Genomic DNA, 20,102 nt, shown 5'->3' with positions numbered 1-20,102 from the left:
CTGGTCTTCTAAGACTTTTCAAGACAAAATTGACTCAACCCTAGACCTAAGACCTCAAAAATTTAAAACATGATTGTAAATGACCTTTGAAGACTTATTTTAATAAACAGGCCTGAACCAGCAGTGCCAAGCACGAGGGAAATGAGTGACACAACCCACTCCATCAGAGTTATGGCATGCCTAACGAAATGCAACTGATCAAAACCGATGGGACACCTAATCATGAAATGCAAAAGAGCTTTGATCTCTGATGGAGGGATAACTAGACCGACTCTAACAGATTCCCAAGGGAAATTCTATTGATTCCCTAGAAAAATTTAGGTCCATAGCCCTCTGCACTATCATTTACAAAATAATATCCAAAGTCCTCGCTAATTGGATTAAAGTCATCCTTCCTCTCCTTATCTCCCATCAACAATCCGGCTATGTGGAAGGAAGTCAAATCATGGATATTATCATCCTTTCTCATGAGCCTATCCACTCTCTCAAATCCTAAAAAAAACCTAGAATGATGATTTAGCTAGATATGTCTAAAGCCTTTGATAAAATCAGCTGGGATTATATGAGACAGGTCTCGGGAGCATTTGGGTTCCACAAAGACAACATCAAGTGGATCATGGAAATGGTGTTAAGAGCTTTTTTCTCCATCCTCGTGAATGGTTCCCCTTTGCAACCCTTTAATCCTTCCAGGGGTATCAAGTAAGGGGATCCTATCTCTCCCTTCCTCTTTGTCTTTGTGGATGAAGGGCTAAGCTGCTCAAACTCTGCTGCACTGCATTCTAATAAGCTCATGAGTCTCCAACCCCATGCCTCTGCCCCCCTCCATGCACCAGAAATTTGTGGATAACACCTTCTTATGGGGCTCCTAATGATCAAAGAAGCTTCATGTTTCATGTCCATTCTGTCCAACTTCTCTGTTGCCTCTGGAACCACTATCAACCCTGAGAAATCCAAGTTGTTCTTCTTTAACACCCTGCTGCCTTTTCACAGGAACATTGCCATACTCCTCATGATTACCATCAACACCCTCCCCTCCATTTACCTTGGAGTACCCCTTACAAACTTGCCACTCTCCCGGACCACTTGGGAGGACCTGATCAATAACTTGGAGAAAAAAATTTCCAATTGGACCTTCAGATCTATCAATTTGGAAGGCTGCCTTGTCTTGGTCAAATCAATTTTACAGGCCATCTCTCTCTACTTGTACTCAGTTCTAGCATGCCCAAAAGTGATTTCAAACAAAATAAGAAACTTGCAGAGGAACTTCTTATGGAGAGGCACAAAGGTAAAATAGAAATGGGCTCTCGTTGCATGGGAAAGAATTTGCAAGCTCGAAAAAGACAGTGGCCTTGGTATTAGAGACATAGACCTCTTGCGAAAGGCCCTAGGAGCCAAAACCTTACGGAGATGGATTGCAAACCCCAATTCCCCTTGGGGAATACTATTGAAAGCTGAATATACCCCCAACCTCTCGCAGGAGAAAACTATCAGGCTAAATGGATATATCAAAGGTTTAGTCATCTATGACCAAGTGTGGGAGAACAGGCATATCATTCAAAATCCTATTTTTTGGGAAATAGGCAATGGAAACAAGGCTCTTTTCTAGGAGGAAACCTAGCAACAAGGTTGTAAATTGATAAAGAACAATATCACCAAATCAAGACTGATATACAAAATAGAGGGAATACCAAAGTCATCGAGTACTGGAAACTGCAAGTCGAAGAGGACAGATGGAGAATCTGGTTGGATCAAGAGGATTCGACTCCCCATATGAATCCTCAAGCCTGGTTGGATCTCTCATCAGAACTTCAAAAAATACAAATCATCCTTGCTCTGTCAAGGATCAAATCAGATGGGGTAAAAATTCAGCTGGACATTTCAATTTAAAGAAGCCTACAAATACAATGCCAAGCTAGATCAACTTCAACCTGACCTGAAGTAGAACTCAATCTAAGATAGGAATCACTAACTGAAAATATCTATCTTTCTATGGTTATTCATGCAAAAACATATTTTAACATGGGACAACCTAAGAAGATTGGGATCCCTCCTCCATTCAAAGTACCATCGTGAACTGAAGATCTACCTTCTCCTTGCATCCTTTGGTTAACCAGGCATTGAGTTTAACTACTGGTCTGGTTTGTTGGGCACTTTGGAAGGAGCACAATGCAAGAATATTTCGTGACATCTCCACTCAGGAGGAACTCATTATTTCAAAGATCAAAATTATAATCCGGGAAAGTGTGACTTCTCTACCTACTCAGACTTCCAAAGCGCCTCCCACTAACTCTGAAGAAAGAATTATCTCAATGCTAGATCTCCTTCAAATTAAGGTACACGAAGTCACCCCCCTCTCCAGATATGAAAAAAAAAACATCTCGAGGCCGCCAGAGCAAGGTAATTTCAAGCTCAACTACGATGACGCCACTAAAGGTAATCCAAGCCAAGCCGATGTTGGAGGAGTCTTCGAAAACACAAAAGGAGAAATAATCTGGATATATGAGGGAAATATAGGTTTAGCCACAAACAATGTCACCGAAATTCATGCCCTTGAAAATGGCATCACCATAATGCACAACCTAAAGCTCAGTCCTTTGATTGTGAAAGGAGATTCCATGTTGGCCACTCAGATTGGGAAAAAACCTCACTAGGGCATCGAGGCAGATAAAATTTCGAAATACTGGTGCCTAAACAAAATAATACAACATATCAAATAGAGAATTGATAGCATGGCATGCCTCCACTTTCAAGCCATCAAAATAAATGAAAATAAACTTGCAGACAGACTCGCGAATGAGGGTACTTCAGGGACCCTATGCCTGAATTCCCAAGCCTGGTAGGATCTGGAGGACAGTGACCTTCGTCATCACTGCACAATAATCAATGTTGAAGATAACCATGCTACCGAACAATAACTGTTTGTGTACCCTTCATCACTTCATGATCTATTCTAAGTACCGTAGAAAGGAAAAAATTATGGAACACACACCCATATCCATCCTTAGCTTGCTAGATACAAGATCCCTCGCTGCGACCTCCCTTCTCCCTTGTGCGGTCGTCGCCTCCGAGTCACATCCTCTCTGCTCACCTCTTCTTCCTCTACCTCGCATCAGATCTTTGCACGCTTCCCCTTCCCGCCCCTATTCCCCACTCCAGGCCTCCCTCCATCCCCTAGCCTCTATATATTTCCCCCTCTCTCTTCTCCCCCTCATTCTCCTCTCTGCCCTCATCCCTCTTTGTTGGTCCTTCGCTCCTTTGTTCCTCTCGCTCCCAAGCCCTTCTGCTCTTTTCATGGCCCCGAAGAATAGCTCCATCCCTGGATCCAGTCAGGGAGGTGCATGTAGTCGCGCAGGCTCCCATTGGAAGTCATTGGGTTCACACCCCACTAATCATGCGGAGACCTCCGCAAGGCACGCAACTCTAAACTACGCAGTAATGGTTAATCCTAAAGCTCAACAACGCATTGCCAATTTAGAAGCCCAAGCTAATGTACTTTGAAGAGAGGTCATGACTGAGGAAGTCGACACTAACTTCGCCTAGATTCCAGATCCTACCCTCACTCGAGCGCATGAAAACCTCTATGCGCGAACTATCGAAACATGGTGGAAAATGAAAACCATCATGGGGTTAGTGATGTAGGCGCGGGAGGAGCACACTAAGGCACTTGAAACAAATATTGATAGCCTGACTGAGAAGTTTGTAATTTATGTCAAAGCCATCCACCACAACAGATTTATAACTCGGGACACACCGCAAAGCACTGTTATCAGGAAGAAGTCGATGGCAAAGGTCCATTCTGCTGTTGAAGGCTCTCCAAGCATCAAGAAAGAGGCTACTCGGGCCTCTACTAGTCGTCCAAACACCACTGCGCGGCAGGGGGGAGCACCTAGAAGATTCCCATTCATCTGGATGAAGATCTAGTAACCACGAAACAGGATTGACTTTGACAACCTCCTTTTTGTCTTTCTTCCTCCGTAGAGGATTGTCTGTCATGGAGGAAAATGAATCATGCCTTCTCTTCTTCGCTATGGACTTTTTCTACTCTCTCTGTTTCTATACTCTTTGTTTTGAGAATGTTGTAAAGAGGGTTCAACACTGTTTTCACTTATGGACTCATAACCCATTTTTGCCAAGGTTGCATTGTAAAAAGGATAATACCATGGCCATTTCAGGCATTTTTGTTGGGTCTTCTGTCGGTCTCTCTCCCACCCAACCCAAACAATGTAATTTGTCAGTTCCTTCAATAATATATTTTATCTTATTCACAGAAAAAAAAAAACATGTACCATAATTTATATTAAAATTATAAAGAATATAAGTTGTAATATTTATATTATAATGTTCATTTTGAATAAATAAGAAAAAGTACTTTGATGGGATGTTTTGGAATTTACATTGAATTATGACTTACATTGAAATTGTAAACAATGGTTTTTTATTTAAATTATATCGTTTATGATTATTATTTTTCAAAAATAAAATAAAATTAAAAATAAATATTTCAATATCAATATTTTAAAATTAAAAATATCATAAATTATAATAAATATAATATAAAAAATATTATTTTGTTTTTAAATAATTATAATTAATATATATATATGTATGTGGGGAAAAAAATGATCATTATCATTATTATTAATTATATATATAGTAAAAATGAATGTTGATGTTAAAGGTAAAGGAAATTTTAGTCTCTTTGGGATATTATTATCCAAATTGTGTTAATTAAACTTAAATAATTTTTGAAATATTTATTTCACCATTTACACCTCACTCTATCTAACAATCAAAAGGAATTTCAGATTTTAGATTTATGGGATTTTGAGCTGTTGTAATGAATTTTCGAGATAAATCTCATCCATATTGACTTGAAGATCGACATTTAGAACCTGTAACTAAGCTTCATCATCAGGATAAAAGTGTGTGAAGAAAATTGATATACTTAAGTATTAATAGGGAAATGATAATAAGGTAAAAATGTCCAACAAATAAAATGATCTTAATATGAGAAAATTATTTTTAAAAAATGTAATGAATAAAATGAGTCATTTTATTCATTACATATTAAAAATAACCTTAGGTTTACAATGTTTATCCCTTTGGTTTCTTAACGTGTTGGGTTTATAATATTAACAATCCATAGGGTTTATTGATCACTTAATATTCATAGTTATGTGGGTTTATCAATCCTTTGGGTTTAAAATATTAATTCCTAGGCTTTGTTAATCCCTTCTGCTTTTAATATTGATCCCTTGGGTTTCTAATATTTTTCCCTTGGGTTTATAATATTAAATGATTGTGTTTTTTCATTCTTTAAGTTTATAATATTAATAATTCCTTTGGCTTATCATTTAAACCCTTGGGTTTATTAGTCCCCTGAGTTTCAAATATTAATTCCTCGGGTTTATTGATCGTTTGGGTTTTTAATATTAGTTTGTTGGGTTTATTGATTGCTTAGGTTTATTATTCCTTTGTTTTTATAATATTAATGCCTTGGGTTTGTAATTTTAATAATACCTTGGGTTTATTGATCTCCTGTATTTATAATATTAATATTCCCTTGGTTTTATAAAACCCCAATATTAAGGGTTAAATATTAGTCCAACTATTTGTGATTATGTCAATATCACAATAGATTAATCTAATATTGAAATTAACGATGGTCAACCATGGTCAACCATGTTTATTTTAGGGTTTATATGAGTCAAGTTAGGGTTTATAATTCTTGGGTTTATAAATTTTATCCCTTAGGTTTATTATTCCCTTGGTTTTATTATATCAATCGCTTGGGTTTATTGATCTAAGGATTCATATTCCTAGGGTTTAATATTATTCAACAATGGTTAACTATAACCAAACGTGTTCAACAATGGTCAAGCATGGTCCAATGTTACATTGTGACAAGGATTGTCTCAATATGAAAATCAACCATGCTCAACCATGTTTATTTTAGTAATTTTAATATTTATCTTAGGGTTTTTATACCCTAGGTTTATAATATTAGTCCCTTGGGTTTAATATTATTCCCTTGGGTTCATAATACCTTGGGGTTTTAGTATTTATCCCTTGCGTTTACTATTCCTTTGGATTTATACTATCAATCCCTTTGGTTTACTATTCCCTTGGGTTTATTATTCCCTTAGATTTATAATATCAATCATGGTCAACCATTTTCAATCATAGCTAACAATGGTCAACCATGGTTGAATGTCTTATTATGACAAGGATTGTCTCACCATGAAAATAAACCATGTCTATTTTAGTGTTTGTAATATTTATATTAGGGTTTACCAATGTTGGGTTTATAATATTAGTCCTTTGGGTTTAGTATTATTCCCTTGGGTTCATAATCCTTTGGGGTTTTAGTATTAATCCCTTCGGCTTATTTTCTCTTGGGTTCATAATATCAATCCCTTGGGTTTATAATATAAATAATGGTTAACCATGGTCAACCATAACTAACCATGGTCAGCCATGATCAATCATGGTCGGATCTCGCATTATGACAAAAATTGTCTTCATATAAAAATCATGGAAAATCATGGTCAACGATGGTTTATGACGGTCAACCATGTTTTATAGAATCACACATGTTCAACGATGGTCAATTGTGGTAGAACATGTTTGAATGTCGCATTGTGACAAAGATTGTCTCTTTATGAAAATCAACCATGGTCCAACATGGAATTGTGATAAGGATTGTCTCAATATGAAAATCAACCATGGTTAATCATGTTTATTTTAGTGTTTATAATATGTATCTTAGGGTTTATATATGTTGGGTTAATAATATTAGTCCCTTGGGTTTAGTATTATTCCCTTGGGTTCATAATCCCTTGGGATTTTGTATTAATCCCTTGGGTTTATTATTCCCATGGGTTTATAATATCAATCCATTAGGTTTATAATATTAATCATGGTTAACCATGGTCAATCATAGGCAACCATGTTCAACCATAGTCAAACCATATGGATATGGAAATCAACCATGGTCCAACGTTGCATTCTGACAAAGATTGTCTCGATATGAAAATCAATCGTGGTAAACCATGGTTAACCATGGTCCAATGTTGCATTGTGACAAGGATTATCTCTAAACGGAAATCAACCATGTTAATTTTAGGGTTTATAATATTCATGTGAGGGTTTATTCACCTTAGGTTTATAATTTTTTTCGCTTAGGTTTATTATTCCCTTGGGTTTATAATATCAATCCCTCACGTTTATTGATCTAAGGGTTCATATTCCTAGGGTTTAATATTATGCAATAATGGTCAACCATAATCTACCATGTTCAACCATGGTCAACTATGGTCCAATGTTGCATTGTGACAAGGATTGTCCCAATATGAAAATCAATCATGCTTAACCATGTTTATTTTAGTATTTTTAATATTTATCTTAGGGTTTTTATACCTTGGGTTTATAATATTACAACCTTGGGTTTAATATTATTCCATTGGGTTCATAATCCCTTGAAGTTTCAATATTAATCCCTTGGGTTTATAATATCAATCCCTTGGGTTTATAATATCAATCATGGTCAACCATGGTCAATCATATCCAACCATGTTTAACCATGGTCCAACGTTGCCTTCTGACAAAGATTGTCTCGATACGAGAATCAATCTTGGTCAATCATGGTTTCCCATGGTCCAACATTGCTTTGTGACAAGGATTGTCTCTATATGGAAATCAACAACGGTCAACCATGCTTATTTAAGGGTTTATAATATTTATGTTAGGGTTTATATACATTGCCTTTATAATTTTTATCCCTTGGGTTTATTATTCCCTTTCGTTTATAATATCAATGCCTTGGGCTTTTTTTATCTAAGGGTTCACATTCCTAGGGTTCAATATTATTCCCTTAGGTTTATAGTTTTTGGGATTTTAGTTATAATCCCAATGGTTTGTTATTCCTTTGGGTCAAACAAGGTGAATCATAGCCAGACATGGTCAACCATGCTCAAATGTCGCTTTGCGACAAAGGTTGTCTAAATATGAAAATCAAGCACAGTCAACATGCTCCAACATCACATTGTGACAAAGAATTAATTATTATTATGTAAAAATTAATTATTATTATTATTATTATTATTATTAATGGTTAATGGTTTGTGTCATAGATAGAAATGAAGCCTTATGTATATATCAACCATATTTGCTAAAATAATTATTGTTATTAAGATTATTATTGTTAATTATATTAAATAAAATATTATATAGTAATTTAATATTATTCTAATATTAATATTATAATATTAATAGTCATAAATATATAAGAATATGGTTGTTATTATTTATATAATTATTAATAATCTTAAATAGTTAGTTTTTAAGAAAGCATACATAATAATTATTAAATGTGGTTGATATATATTTATTGGCCTATATCAACTACATTGGTAAATATGGTTATATATACACTTCATATATACCTATGAGCCTATATCAACTACATGGCTAAATATAATTGTGCTACTTACATACATAATAATAATAAGTTTAAACTAGATATAATTGTGCTAACGATATACCTAATAATAAGTTTAAAAATTAAAATAAATCTGACTCTAATAACTTTTGAAATATTTATTTCACCGGACTCTAGCTAACAATCAAAAGCAATACACCCCAAACTTTCCTTTTTTAAAGTTGGTTTATCCTAAGACTCTTCAACTCAATGTCTTCAGCCTGCCAGAAGAAATTCATCCCCCCGAATCTTTTCTTTATCTGTAGTTGAATGTCTTCAGCCTGCCAGAAGAAATTCATCCCCCCGAATCTTTTCTTTATCTGTCGGTAGGTGTGGACAAATTTGTGATGCTTATGCGTCAAAAATAACATCTCAAGTAGTGAATTCTGCAGCGAGCTCGGCCCTACATGCACGGTTTTTCCATGGTGCGAACCAATCCCCGGCGCCGACAAATAACAGATTACGTTGAAGGTAAAGAATGATCATAGATTGGAACGTAAAGAAGCTGTAGTTCATAGGATCCCGACCAATCGCAGTCGCTTTTTCACTCGTTTATCCTCTGACACTTTTATCGAAAAAGAACAGAGTGACGGCTCTTCGAGCCACCAGGGAGACTATTTTATTTTTCAAGCAACAGATACGCAAATGGTATTTTTTTAATTCTCAATAAATGGTATTTTTTTTAATTCTCAGTAAATAGAGTTTTGATTATATATAGAGATTTGTTAAGTGTTGGAAGAATCATTGTACTTTTATGGAATCTTAGTTATTAGTTTGGAATGTTTATCCATATCTAAGGGTTTTAGTGTAACCTAAAACCTCTTCATGATATCAGAGCCTGGACCCAGGTTAGATTCCCCTAGTTGCTTTTGAGAGCGGTTGTGGAAGAATCACCTCACCTCTATGGAATCCTTAATTTCCAACCTGGGGATCCTAGTTACTGGTTTGTAATGTTTACCAACACCTGCCTGTCCAACACTAAAAATTTTGGTGTAAACTAAAACTTCTTAATTAAGAACATTTGAATGATAAAGAGTTTACAAATCAAATTTGTGATTTCAAAATATTCTAATAATATTTTAAATCAGAAAAATATACCAAAAACACTCTAAAACTTGGATCTATAAAGTAAAAAGATATTATAATAAAATATAAAGTTATTTGAAAAAATTCGTACAAAATTTTTAACAAATTAAATCAGATAATATGCCAAAAAAACCCTCCCTGTGAAACAGATAGAGTACGGAAATGCTTGATAAAATATAAACTATCCAATGCAAAATCTTAAATATAATATAAAAATGTGTATCTTTATATCAATAGATCATTTTTCGTGTTTTCAGACTGTTACTGGATCCGCTGTGATAAGAGAGCGACCTTATTGGCATCCTGGGGCGTGTGAGACAATCTGAATGGGTCGCCGGTTATGCCACTTTTCCCTTTTATAACACTTTTTCCAATTGTGATCTCTGAATGTTCGACCGGCAGAATCATCAATGGGATTTGCAAAGAAAAACTGATGAATGTACAAAATGTGATAAATTGGATTTTCCCTTTTGGCGTCTATGACACTAACATTTAAAGAATTATTATGATATGAAGTTAACGTATAACTTCTTCAATATACTCTCATTGATGTGATGTCAAAATATGCTCGCCTCTCTCCAAATATGCGTCTTCATTGGGAAGATTTCTTGGGAGGAATTCATCAGACGGCCAGGTCCTGAATGAGTTCACATAATGATTTTTTCATCTGGTTTATGCTATATTATTCTCAGTCTGAGGACAGAATGAAAAGTAGCAAATCAATCAAATTATTTTATTATATTTTATATATAGATTTCAAATTATTTTTTCTTCGGTGTATTAGGAATATGTGTGTTTTGAAAGTTCATAATATGATCTACAGTGAAATTTCTTTTGCTTAATTAATTTTAGCTCTACAAATTCAGTAGATTCAAATCTTCAGAAGCAATAGAACAACTTAACCTGGCAGGTGCTACATCCTGCCATGGTATATTACACTGTAAAACCATTATTCACTCCTTAAGCTTTCCTTTTAAGTAGATCTGAGCGGCCTAGAGAAATTCTGGTTTTCTTCTTGATATAATCCTCTGACAGCTTTGACCGTCTTTATTCCATGAACAGTAAAAGGTAAAAGAGTTCAGCAACTAAGCTCTAGTATATGTTGCTTATCTTGCTTTCAAGGCTTCCAAAGATTGAGTAGCCGTCAAGCTATACTTGATACCTTCCCCTCACGATTTACTTTCAAAAAATATAAGAAGCAGATACTCCATGGGATTGCAAACCCGGACGAGGAGCCACTCCTAATCCCAATACATGACAAATCAATTCTGAGATTGCTGTTAAATGTCATTTTCAGCGAGAAACGGTAATTCTTGCATTTCTCCAGAATCTCTCCCACAGCCAAAACAGTGGCATTTTGGAATTTCTAGCTGTCTTTAGGTTTTGGGGAATTCTTGGCCATAGCTGAAGGCCAGTCGGGATCACTGTCAAAGTTTTGTTGCTGACAGTCCTTCGCAGAGACTAACATGGAGTAAATCATTCTTGTACAGTGTTACGTACGATTATTAAAGCTTCTAGAGCAAAAATGGCGAAGCAGAGTCAGTTATGTTATCTAATTCTATTTGCGGAATTTGTCTGGCTTCAAATTCTCGCCCCAGGATGTTCAGCAGACAGAACTCAGGGAACGTTGGACAGTTTCGTGGGTTTTCCTCGACGACGCCCCACTGTACAAGTAACAGAGCAGGCACGGCAACATAATTCAATACAAGTAAGAGAGAAGACACGGCAACATAATTCTTCTTTGTCGGTGGAGTCTCCAGATGAAGTCGTTAAAATGGTTCAAAAGTAAGTCGCCATTCGAAACTGGACTTCTTATACTTATTAATATATTGTAAAAACTATTTAATTTTTTCAAATTTCATTTTAGTCTTTCTTTTTAATATTATTAAACCTTATATTGTTTTTCCATAGCAATAACTTTAGGAGGGCCCACCACAACCCCACCGGGGTTCACACTTATTGTGGGGCCTGATTTTGATAGACCCAAGAAAAATTGAACTTATTCTACGCCAATGATATGGCAGGTGGCTTCAACCATTTAGGGTACTCATTGGGGCTATTAAACCTTATATTATTTATATACTTGATCAATTAGATAAAATTCTTACATTTTCATTTTTAATTTAATGTTTTCATCTTGCTAGTTAGTGTCAAGGTAAGACACTATTAATTTAGTATTATCAATATAACTTATAATGTTTATATTTAAAAATAAAAAATGTTCTTCAATATTAGTAAAATAAACTAAATTTTGAATATTTAGGTGGACCATAACTTGAAAGTCTTATTGAAGTCTTTAGACATATAATTCCATGTGATAACTAGGTCACATATTTTATGGATATAGTCTCAATATTTATGCATGATGTTTAGATATTTGTGCAATGATTTTTTATTCTTAAACTTCGCATGAAAGCCATCCAAAAATAAACTTCTTGAAAATAACTCATAGCATACTTAACATCTATTATTTCTTATTACAATTTAACCAAATATTTACATAAAAATATAAAAATACTTACCAAGAGTTACTTCCTACCATTATTTATGTTAAATATATAGACTTACTTGTGGTTACAATCACCAAAAACCTTTTTATGCCTCACTAAATCACTAATTTATCCACTTGATATCTCAATTTATTAGTTCATGAATAACAAAAACTAAACTATCATACAACACTTTGTTTATATGTAATATTATTAATATCAATAATAATTGAATTGCTATTTTTTATACTATCTCAATTATCTCCTTTAACAAAATTTCGTAAGTGCCTAAATTGGAATCGTGTTGAACTACTATGTATCTAAGTTTTTAAGTTCTTTATTAACTTTCAAATGTCTTTGTATCATGTGTTTTCTTTAATTTACCATTTTTGAGCCTAGAGACTCATTCTATAGCCTCGTGTAAGATGTGTGTGTGCCCCTTTAAGAAACTAAAATTAAAATTAAAAATTATATTTTAAATAAAAAAAATTGTAGGCTATAGTTAAAAAAAACTAATATGTTGTAAAGTAATTAGAAGTAATTCTACAGGCTAGTGTGTGGGGATGTGTAAGTTTGTTTGTCCTTCTTGCCCCTTTAGAAAAAATAAAATAAAAATTATGTTTTAAATAGAAAGAATTATGCTATAAAGTAATTAGAAGTAAAAAAAAGTGTGACTCACATATTTAAATCTTATACATTTCAAAAATATTTTAACAAGATATTTAAATAAACTATTTGAACATCTATATTATGTAATTTATTTAGATATGAACTTCATATATATTTATATATAGGAAAAAAAAGAATTTTTATGGTTAATTTTTTTTAATCTTATATATACTTTATTTAACATTCAAAAATACAATTTAACACATTGTATTTTACACTTTAAAAATGTTAACATGTGAAAAAATTTCATCTCTCTCACTCATATGAATGTTAGATCAGTATTTAAAATAAATTTATACTGATTAACCTTCATTTCAACCCATAACAACATTACCATTTATAACTTTTTTTTAGTTGAGATATGTGTTGTTACCATTTATAACCTGTTTTTAGTTGAGATACTTTTCAAAGTAAGTTGTCTGTGCTTTAAATTTCTGTGAATATCTTTGTGTGAAATGGGTACAGATTTGAGTGGTTTAGTTTGAATCAATATAAATACTTTTTGAAATTTAAATCTTAAAATGTTGTTGCCCAATATATTTGTATTATTTGTAAAATTTACAGATGTGAAGAAATTAAGATTTGAGTGAAGAAAACTTAAAATATTTACATGGTTAGATTATAATATTTAAATTAATGAAGTAGATTTTAAGTGTGATTTTTTCTAGTTTCTAGTGGATTTATGGTTAGAATCCAGGGAAAATTTTGTGACTAAATTTTAATTGGTGTTGTTTAAATTAATTTTTTTAATTACATATAAAAAATCACCTACCAAATTTATGATTTCAATAAATTCTTAACTGAAAAATTAGAAAAAAAAGAAAAAAGACAAAAGAAAAAAAAACAAAAAAACAGCATAAACTTTTCTAAAATTCAGAATTAGAAGTACCATTAAAATGCTCATTTTCTACCATTAAAATGCTAATTTTGCATATTATTACTCAATATAATTTGTGTTTTTGAATATGACGTGTTATGACGTGTGCTGCAGAAGTATCAATGATAATCGAAGAAAACTGGGCTATTTGTCCTGTGGAACGGGTAATCCAATCGACGACTGTTGGCGCTGCGACCCAAACTGGCAAAAAAACAGGCAGAGTCTTGCGGACTGTGCCATTGGCTTCGGCCGAGACGCGATTGGAGGCAAGAACGGTCAATACTATGTAGTAACAGATTCCAGCGACGAAGATGCAGTGAATCCAAAGCCCGGCACTCTCCGCCATGCCGTTATTCAGGACGAGCCGCTATGGATTATATTTCAGAGCGACATGGTCATTAGGCTCAAAGTAGAACTCATCGTGAATAGTTTCAAGACAATCGATGGCAGAGGCGCCGACGTCCACATTGCCCACGGTGCCTGCATTACGATACAGTATGTGACCAACATCATAATTCATGGCGTTAGCATCCACGAGTGCGTTCAAGCAGGCAACGCCATGGTGAGATCTTCCCCTGAGCATTACGGCTGGAGAACGGTGTCTGACGGCGATGGAATTTCAATTTTTGGAGGACGCTATATCTGGATCGATCACTGCTCTCTTTCCAACTGTAAAGATGGCCTTATTGACGCAATCATGGGATCCACTGCCATCACCATTTCGAACAATTATTTCACGCACCATGACAAGGTATCTCTGCAACTTGCCAGTGAATTATACCTTTACCAACTTGCTGTTCTCTGTTGTCATTGGATTCCTTCACGGACCTTTGTTTTCTGTATTAATGTTTATCACAATTGGATAAAAGCTAAGTGGTGCTTTTCCATACAGGTCATGCTTCTTGGACACGCGGACAGCTACACGAATGATGCAATAATGCAAATAACCATCGCTTTCAATTATTTCGGCGAAGGGCTCATTCAAAGGATGCCGAGGTAAATAAATTTCTCTTCCCCTGCCACAATATGTCTAGGGTGAGTTGTGTAGGTGTAATTGTGTAATGAATGAACGAGTCATCATGTATCTTGAATGGCATCCAAGTAGATTTAAAGTTTGATCATGCGTATGTGTCTAGGGTGAGTTGTGTAGGTGTAATTGTGTAACGAATGATCGAGCCATCATGTATCTTCAATGGCATCCACGTAGATTTAAACTTTGATCATGCATATATGTCTAGGGTGAGTTGTGTAGGTGTAATTGTGTAATGAATGATCGAGTCATCATGTATCTTGAATGGCATCCACGTAGATTTAAACTTTGATCATGCATATTTGAAAAATGCTTATTTAAGTTCAAAACATTTAACTGGCCAATGTCAAATTGCATTTCAATGACAGATCTTCTTAAAGGTTGTACAATGTTGTTAAGTTTACTACTACAACAACAAAAAAATCACTTTCTGGTTGGTTTATACTTGGGCCAGTGGAAAGTGTTAAATATACTTTATATAGAAATAAAATTTTGAAAGTTCAAATTTTGGAGATGAGAAATTTCAAAGTATATTTGAAAGTGTTAAGACTTCTCTTTGTGCTTTTTTGTGTCAATCAATCTATTAAACATTTGGAATCACCAAAAATTTACAGACATTTTATATCTTTCAATTTTGTAAGATACAAAAAAAACCCAAGAAACAATTAGTTCTTATTTTGTATCTTTCCCTTTTCTATAACAATCCTAAAATAAAAACTCTGGTTTCATATCAATTTAATCATTCCATTACCTCCACATCTATTCGCTTGTCCATAATCATTGAAGAAAGGGGCAAAGTGGCATTGAGATAATCTAGGGAGATTGATCTTTCTTTGAAATTTTTTTCCTTTTCAATCTAGGAGATTGATCCTTCTTTAATTTATTTCCTTTTACTTTACATTAAATTCATCGAAATGTGCCACAATCCTAGAGGTTTGAAGAATTAAGTATTTTAAAATAACCCTATTTCTAAATAAACATATTCCAATGACCACAAAGATTGCAAGTGTGCAATGTTTTTTGAACTTATTATTGCAGTGATGAAAAGAATCCTCAAAAAAGAACTAATCCATCTTCTCTTTAAAGCCTAAAACCTATAAAATTGAGAGCCATAGTAATGGGGGAGGAGACAAAAAGTCATCCCCTATTCTTCATGGGTTTTGCAAAGACTACATATAGTACTTTAAATATTTATATGATAAATTAAATTTGAAATAAAAATAACTTTAAAAACAAAAATCCTAACCCTCCACATATTTAAAAAATCCAAATTAAGATTTTCACTATTTAATAAATACAAAATTAAAAAATATGAAATCTATAATAATCCATTACATGATAATAATTCTACATTAAAGACTAATAAATACTTATTAAAAAAAAAAAAAATCCACCCTCAATACAATAGTGTTATCATACAAAATATAATCCAAAATTACATTATTATGTAAGATTAAAATGTTAATCTATATTAATAACGATGAAAAAGAAGAACCTCCACAATAACTAATATAATTTACCATAAAAATTATAAAAATTAATATAAATTTTTTAATATATTATACTTATATTAAAAAAAAAATTTACATATCATTATAGTTTTGTTGTTTTAACCCATCAAAAAAATTAAGTGATAAATATTTAAAAAATTAAAAGAAAAAATTCACTATCACCTAAACAACACAAACAATATAAAAAAATTACTTCCTAAACAACGCAAACAATATAAAAAAATTACTTCCTATCACATTTTTGGAATAACCAAAACTCAATTTCATTATGAATTCATAAATTTAGTTATTATAAAAAAAAAATCAATGTTCATGAGAAATATTCCTCCCAAATTATTAAAATACTCGCATTATATTCTTTCTTTACTTTATTAATTCAGAGTTACAATGAACATATTCTTCCTTTTACTTTATTGATTTAGAGCCACCGTATAACCGTACAATCCTCTGATATTCTTGCATTATTTCAGTCAGAGTGTACTCTCCATTCTTTATTCATACCCAACTCTGTGTTCTTTTCCATCCCAATTCAACCAACCGCTTTGCAGTAGTTATAATAACGTGCGGAGCAAAGGAGACTCTGCTTTAACCTTTCTGGGTGACTGATATGATACCTTAATGCGATTATTAAACTTTAAAATCCAGTTGTTTCCACTGGTAAATAATGAGAACTTACCTTCAATGTTGCAGGTGTAGACATGGGTACTTTCACATAGTGAACAACCAGTACGCACATTGGGAAATGTACGCAATCGGTGGGAGCGCTAAGCCAACCATTAACAGTGAAGGCAACAAATTCATAGCGCCCGATAACGTCAACGCTAAAGAGGTGCAGAACCCGATTCCCTATTCTTGAATCTGACAAAAATAATATCATTCCTGATCTGTAATTTCAAAATTCATGTTTGTCTTTCAATGTAGAAATCCCCACTAAAACTCCTAATGAATTGCAGGTAACCAAACGGCTGGATGTCGTGGGCGAGGAATGGACGCAGTGGAACTGGAGATCAGCAGGAGACCTAATGCTCAACGGCGCTTACTTCGTTCCGTCAGGGGCAGGAGCGGAGGTTAACTATGCCTTGGCCTCCAGCGTCGAGGCAAAGCCAGTGGTCCTCGTGGAAACAATGACCAGAGACGCGGGCGTCTTAGGCGGGTGAGTATTAGTTGAAGGAATCACCGCACTTTTATGGAATCGCTAATTTTCAGTTTGGGGATTTTAATTATTTGTTTGGAAAGTTTAACAACATTAACTGGTTTTGGTGTAAAGTCAAATTTCTTAATGGTATCAGATCAGAGCTTGGACCAAGCTCAATTCCCCTGGCTCAGATCAGAGCTTGGACCTAAGCTCAACTCCCCTGGCTGTGGCTGTGTTTGAAGGTGGGAGGAATCACTTCACTTCTATGAAATCTTTAATTTTTATCTTAAGATCCTAGTTACTTGTTTGGAAAATTTACCAACACAGAAAATTTTTACAGATGTTGATAACTTTCCAAACCTATAACTAAAATCTCCAAGATAGAAATTATAAATTCTATACAGATACTGTGATTTCTTCAACAGTATGAATGGGATCTTTCAAAAACCAACAACTCAATCTTCTCATCTCATTTTTTCTCTCAAGAATACGTCAAAACTTATTAGGGTTTAAAATTACAGGCATTGCATCTCATTTTTCTCTCATGAATACGTAAAACTTATTAGGGTTTTTGGATCTTTTAAAAACCAACTACTGAATCTTCTCATCTCATTCTTTCTCTCAAGAATACAAAAAAACTTATTAGGGTTTAAAACCCTACTAGGGTTTACAGGCATTGCATTTCATTCATTCTCATTTTTCTCTCATGAATACGCAAAAACTTATAAGGGTTTAAAACCCAACTTATTAGGGTTTAAAACCCTACTAGGGTTTACAGGCATTGGAACTAATTCATTCGTTTCTCTTGCAGAAGCCATAGTAGCCTACGCGATGGCAATGCCGGAATAAAGGGGCAATTGTCAGTATCAACTGCGCCAGTATCGATCTTGTCTGCTGCTCATTTTCTAAGAATAATATATTTCCTTCTGTGCGCTCTCTGCTTTGTGTTGACAGCGTTGGACGTCTGAAGGTAAATTTTGGCACTAATTGGCAGCGTAGTTCCGTGCCATAGAGATCCATGAAAGATCTTATGCCATGGAAAAAGCCCGTCGATATACCATGAAGCCCATAAAGGTTCAATATTGCATTTGGGCATATATTATTTGGCGTTAATTGGTAGGATAATTCCGTGCCACACCGCCATGGAAAATTGCCATGTATATACCACGAAGCCTGTAAATGTTCAAGATCGCATTTGGTCTTGAGAAGGCATGATCCGAATCAGCTTTACCTGTGCCTGGTAATTCAGTCTCGAGTCATCACCACACGAAAGATTTAATCTACTGCAGCTGAAATTTTGGGTTGTAAAAGTTGGTATGTTGGGAACGTTCATGTTTCATCCTCCGGGATTTATAGTAAAAGTGAGTAATTGTGAACACCTCACTAAAGTTGAATTAGTGTAACATATTTTTACCGAGAAGGCCATTCAAAATAATGAAAGTGAACAAGGCCATTCAAAAGAATAAAAGACATCGAGTGAGTTATTGTCATAGGTTTATTAAAAATTAATTAATTTAAATTATTGAAGTTAGGTAATGCAATAATTTCATTAAAAATTAAATTAAATTTTAAAAATAAAATATGAATGCTTTTTTAAAGTTATTGATTTGGTGGAAGTAGGGTCTATTGTATTTTTAATAGAATATTAAAAAAAAAATAAAAAATGATTTTTTATAAAATTTATTGATTTCTTGGAATTCAAATTATAGTGATTCCAACTCAAGTTGTAGTGATTTTGTTTGAAATTTAGTACTAGCACAATCACATTTATTAATGTGGTTGATATAGGTGTATATGAAATACATATACAACCATATTAGTAACTGAGATACATATACAACAACATTAGTAAATGTGGTTGATATAACAATATTAAACTCTATTATTAAATCAATTATTATAAGCCCTACTTTTATAAAATGTGACATTATAAACTCTAATTTTATAAACCTTACAATAAATATTTTAAACCATAGGATTAATATTATAAATAACTCTATTAATATTATAAATAGCACTATTAATATTATCAATGGAAGGGGAAAAAGCACAAGGGTTTAATATTATAAACCCAAGGAAAAATAAGAACAATGTGATACATCATGATATTAAACTTTAATATTAAACCAAATATTATAAACCCTAACATCATCAAGCCTAATATTATCAGCCCTAAGGTTAATATTATAAACCCAAGGGATTATACATATTATAAATGGAGAGAACAAATAACCTTAAGGGATTAAAATTAATATTAATATTAATATTAGAAACCCTTAAATTATAAAACTCAATATTAAACCCAATACTATAAACCCCAATATTAAAAGTGAAGATTTCAAACCCTTATATTAAGTAAGATATTATAAATTCAATATTAAAAACCTCAATATTATGAACCCAAAGGATTAATATTATATATCCAAAGGGATATAAAGCCAAGGGATTAATATTATAGACCAAAGGAGAAAAACACTTACAGGAAAATTATTCAACCTTAGGATTTATATTATAAACCAAAGGGATTATCAACCTAGGATTAATACTATAAACCAAGAGATCAAAAACCTTGAAATTAATATTATAAACCCTACAATTATAGACCTTAACATTATAAACCCAAAGGAATAATTTTATAAATGGCGTTTATTAGTTTATATATATATATATCTATATATATATATATATATATATATATATATATATATATATATATATTTATTTATTTTTATTTTTTTATACTAGAGGAATCGGCAATGGCGATGGTATCGTACTCGCATTACACGGGGTCGAATCCCATCGGCTACCTCTATAACCTCGAGGAGG

General features: G+C 33.4%; 1 protein-coding gene across 1 annotated transcript; it reads left to right on the top strand.

Annotated features, from left to right (window-relative positions):
• The first annotated feature begins 10,487 nt into the window (after positions 1-10,487).
• Positions 10,488-18,746, top strand: LOC149186521 (putative pectate lyase 5). The gene is made up of 6 exons (XM_089411025.1): positions 10,488-11,350; positions 13,715-14,351; positions 14,493-14,596; positions 16,832-16,970; positions 17,095-17,294; positions 18,088-18,746. Exons 1-6 carry the CDS (start codon positions 11,091-11,093, stop codon positions 18,242-18,244), a joined length of 1,497 nt encoding a protein of 498 aa, XP_089267151.1. The 5' UTR covers positions 10,488-11,090; the 3' UTR covers positions 18,245-18,746.
• The last annotated feature ends 1,356 nt before the right edge of the window (positions 18,747-20,102 follow it).

Source organism: Pinus tabuliformis, chromosome 3_1 (assembly GCF_031772625.1).
Source record: "Pinus tabuliformis cultivar Carrire ecotype Pingquan chromosome 3_1, CPIR1, whole genome shotgun sequence".
Classification (NCBI taxonomy): domain Eukaryota; kingdom Viridiplantae; phylum Streptophyta; class Pinopsida; order Pinales; family Pinaceae; genus Pinus; species Pinus tabuliformis.
This window is presented reverse-complemented; position numbering and strand designations above follow the sequence as displayed.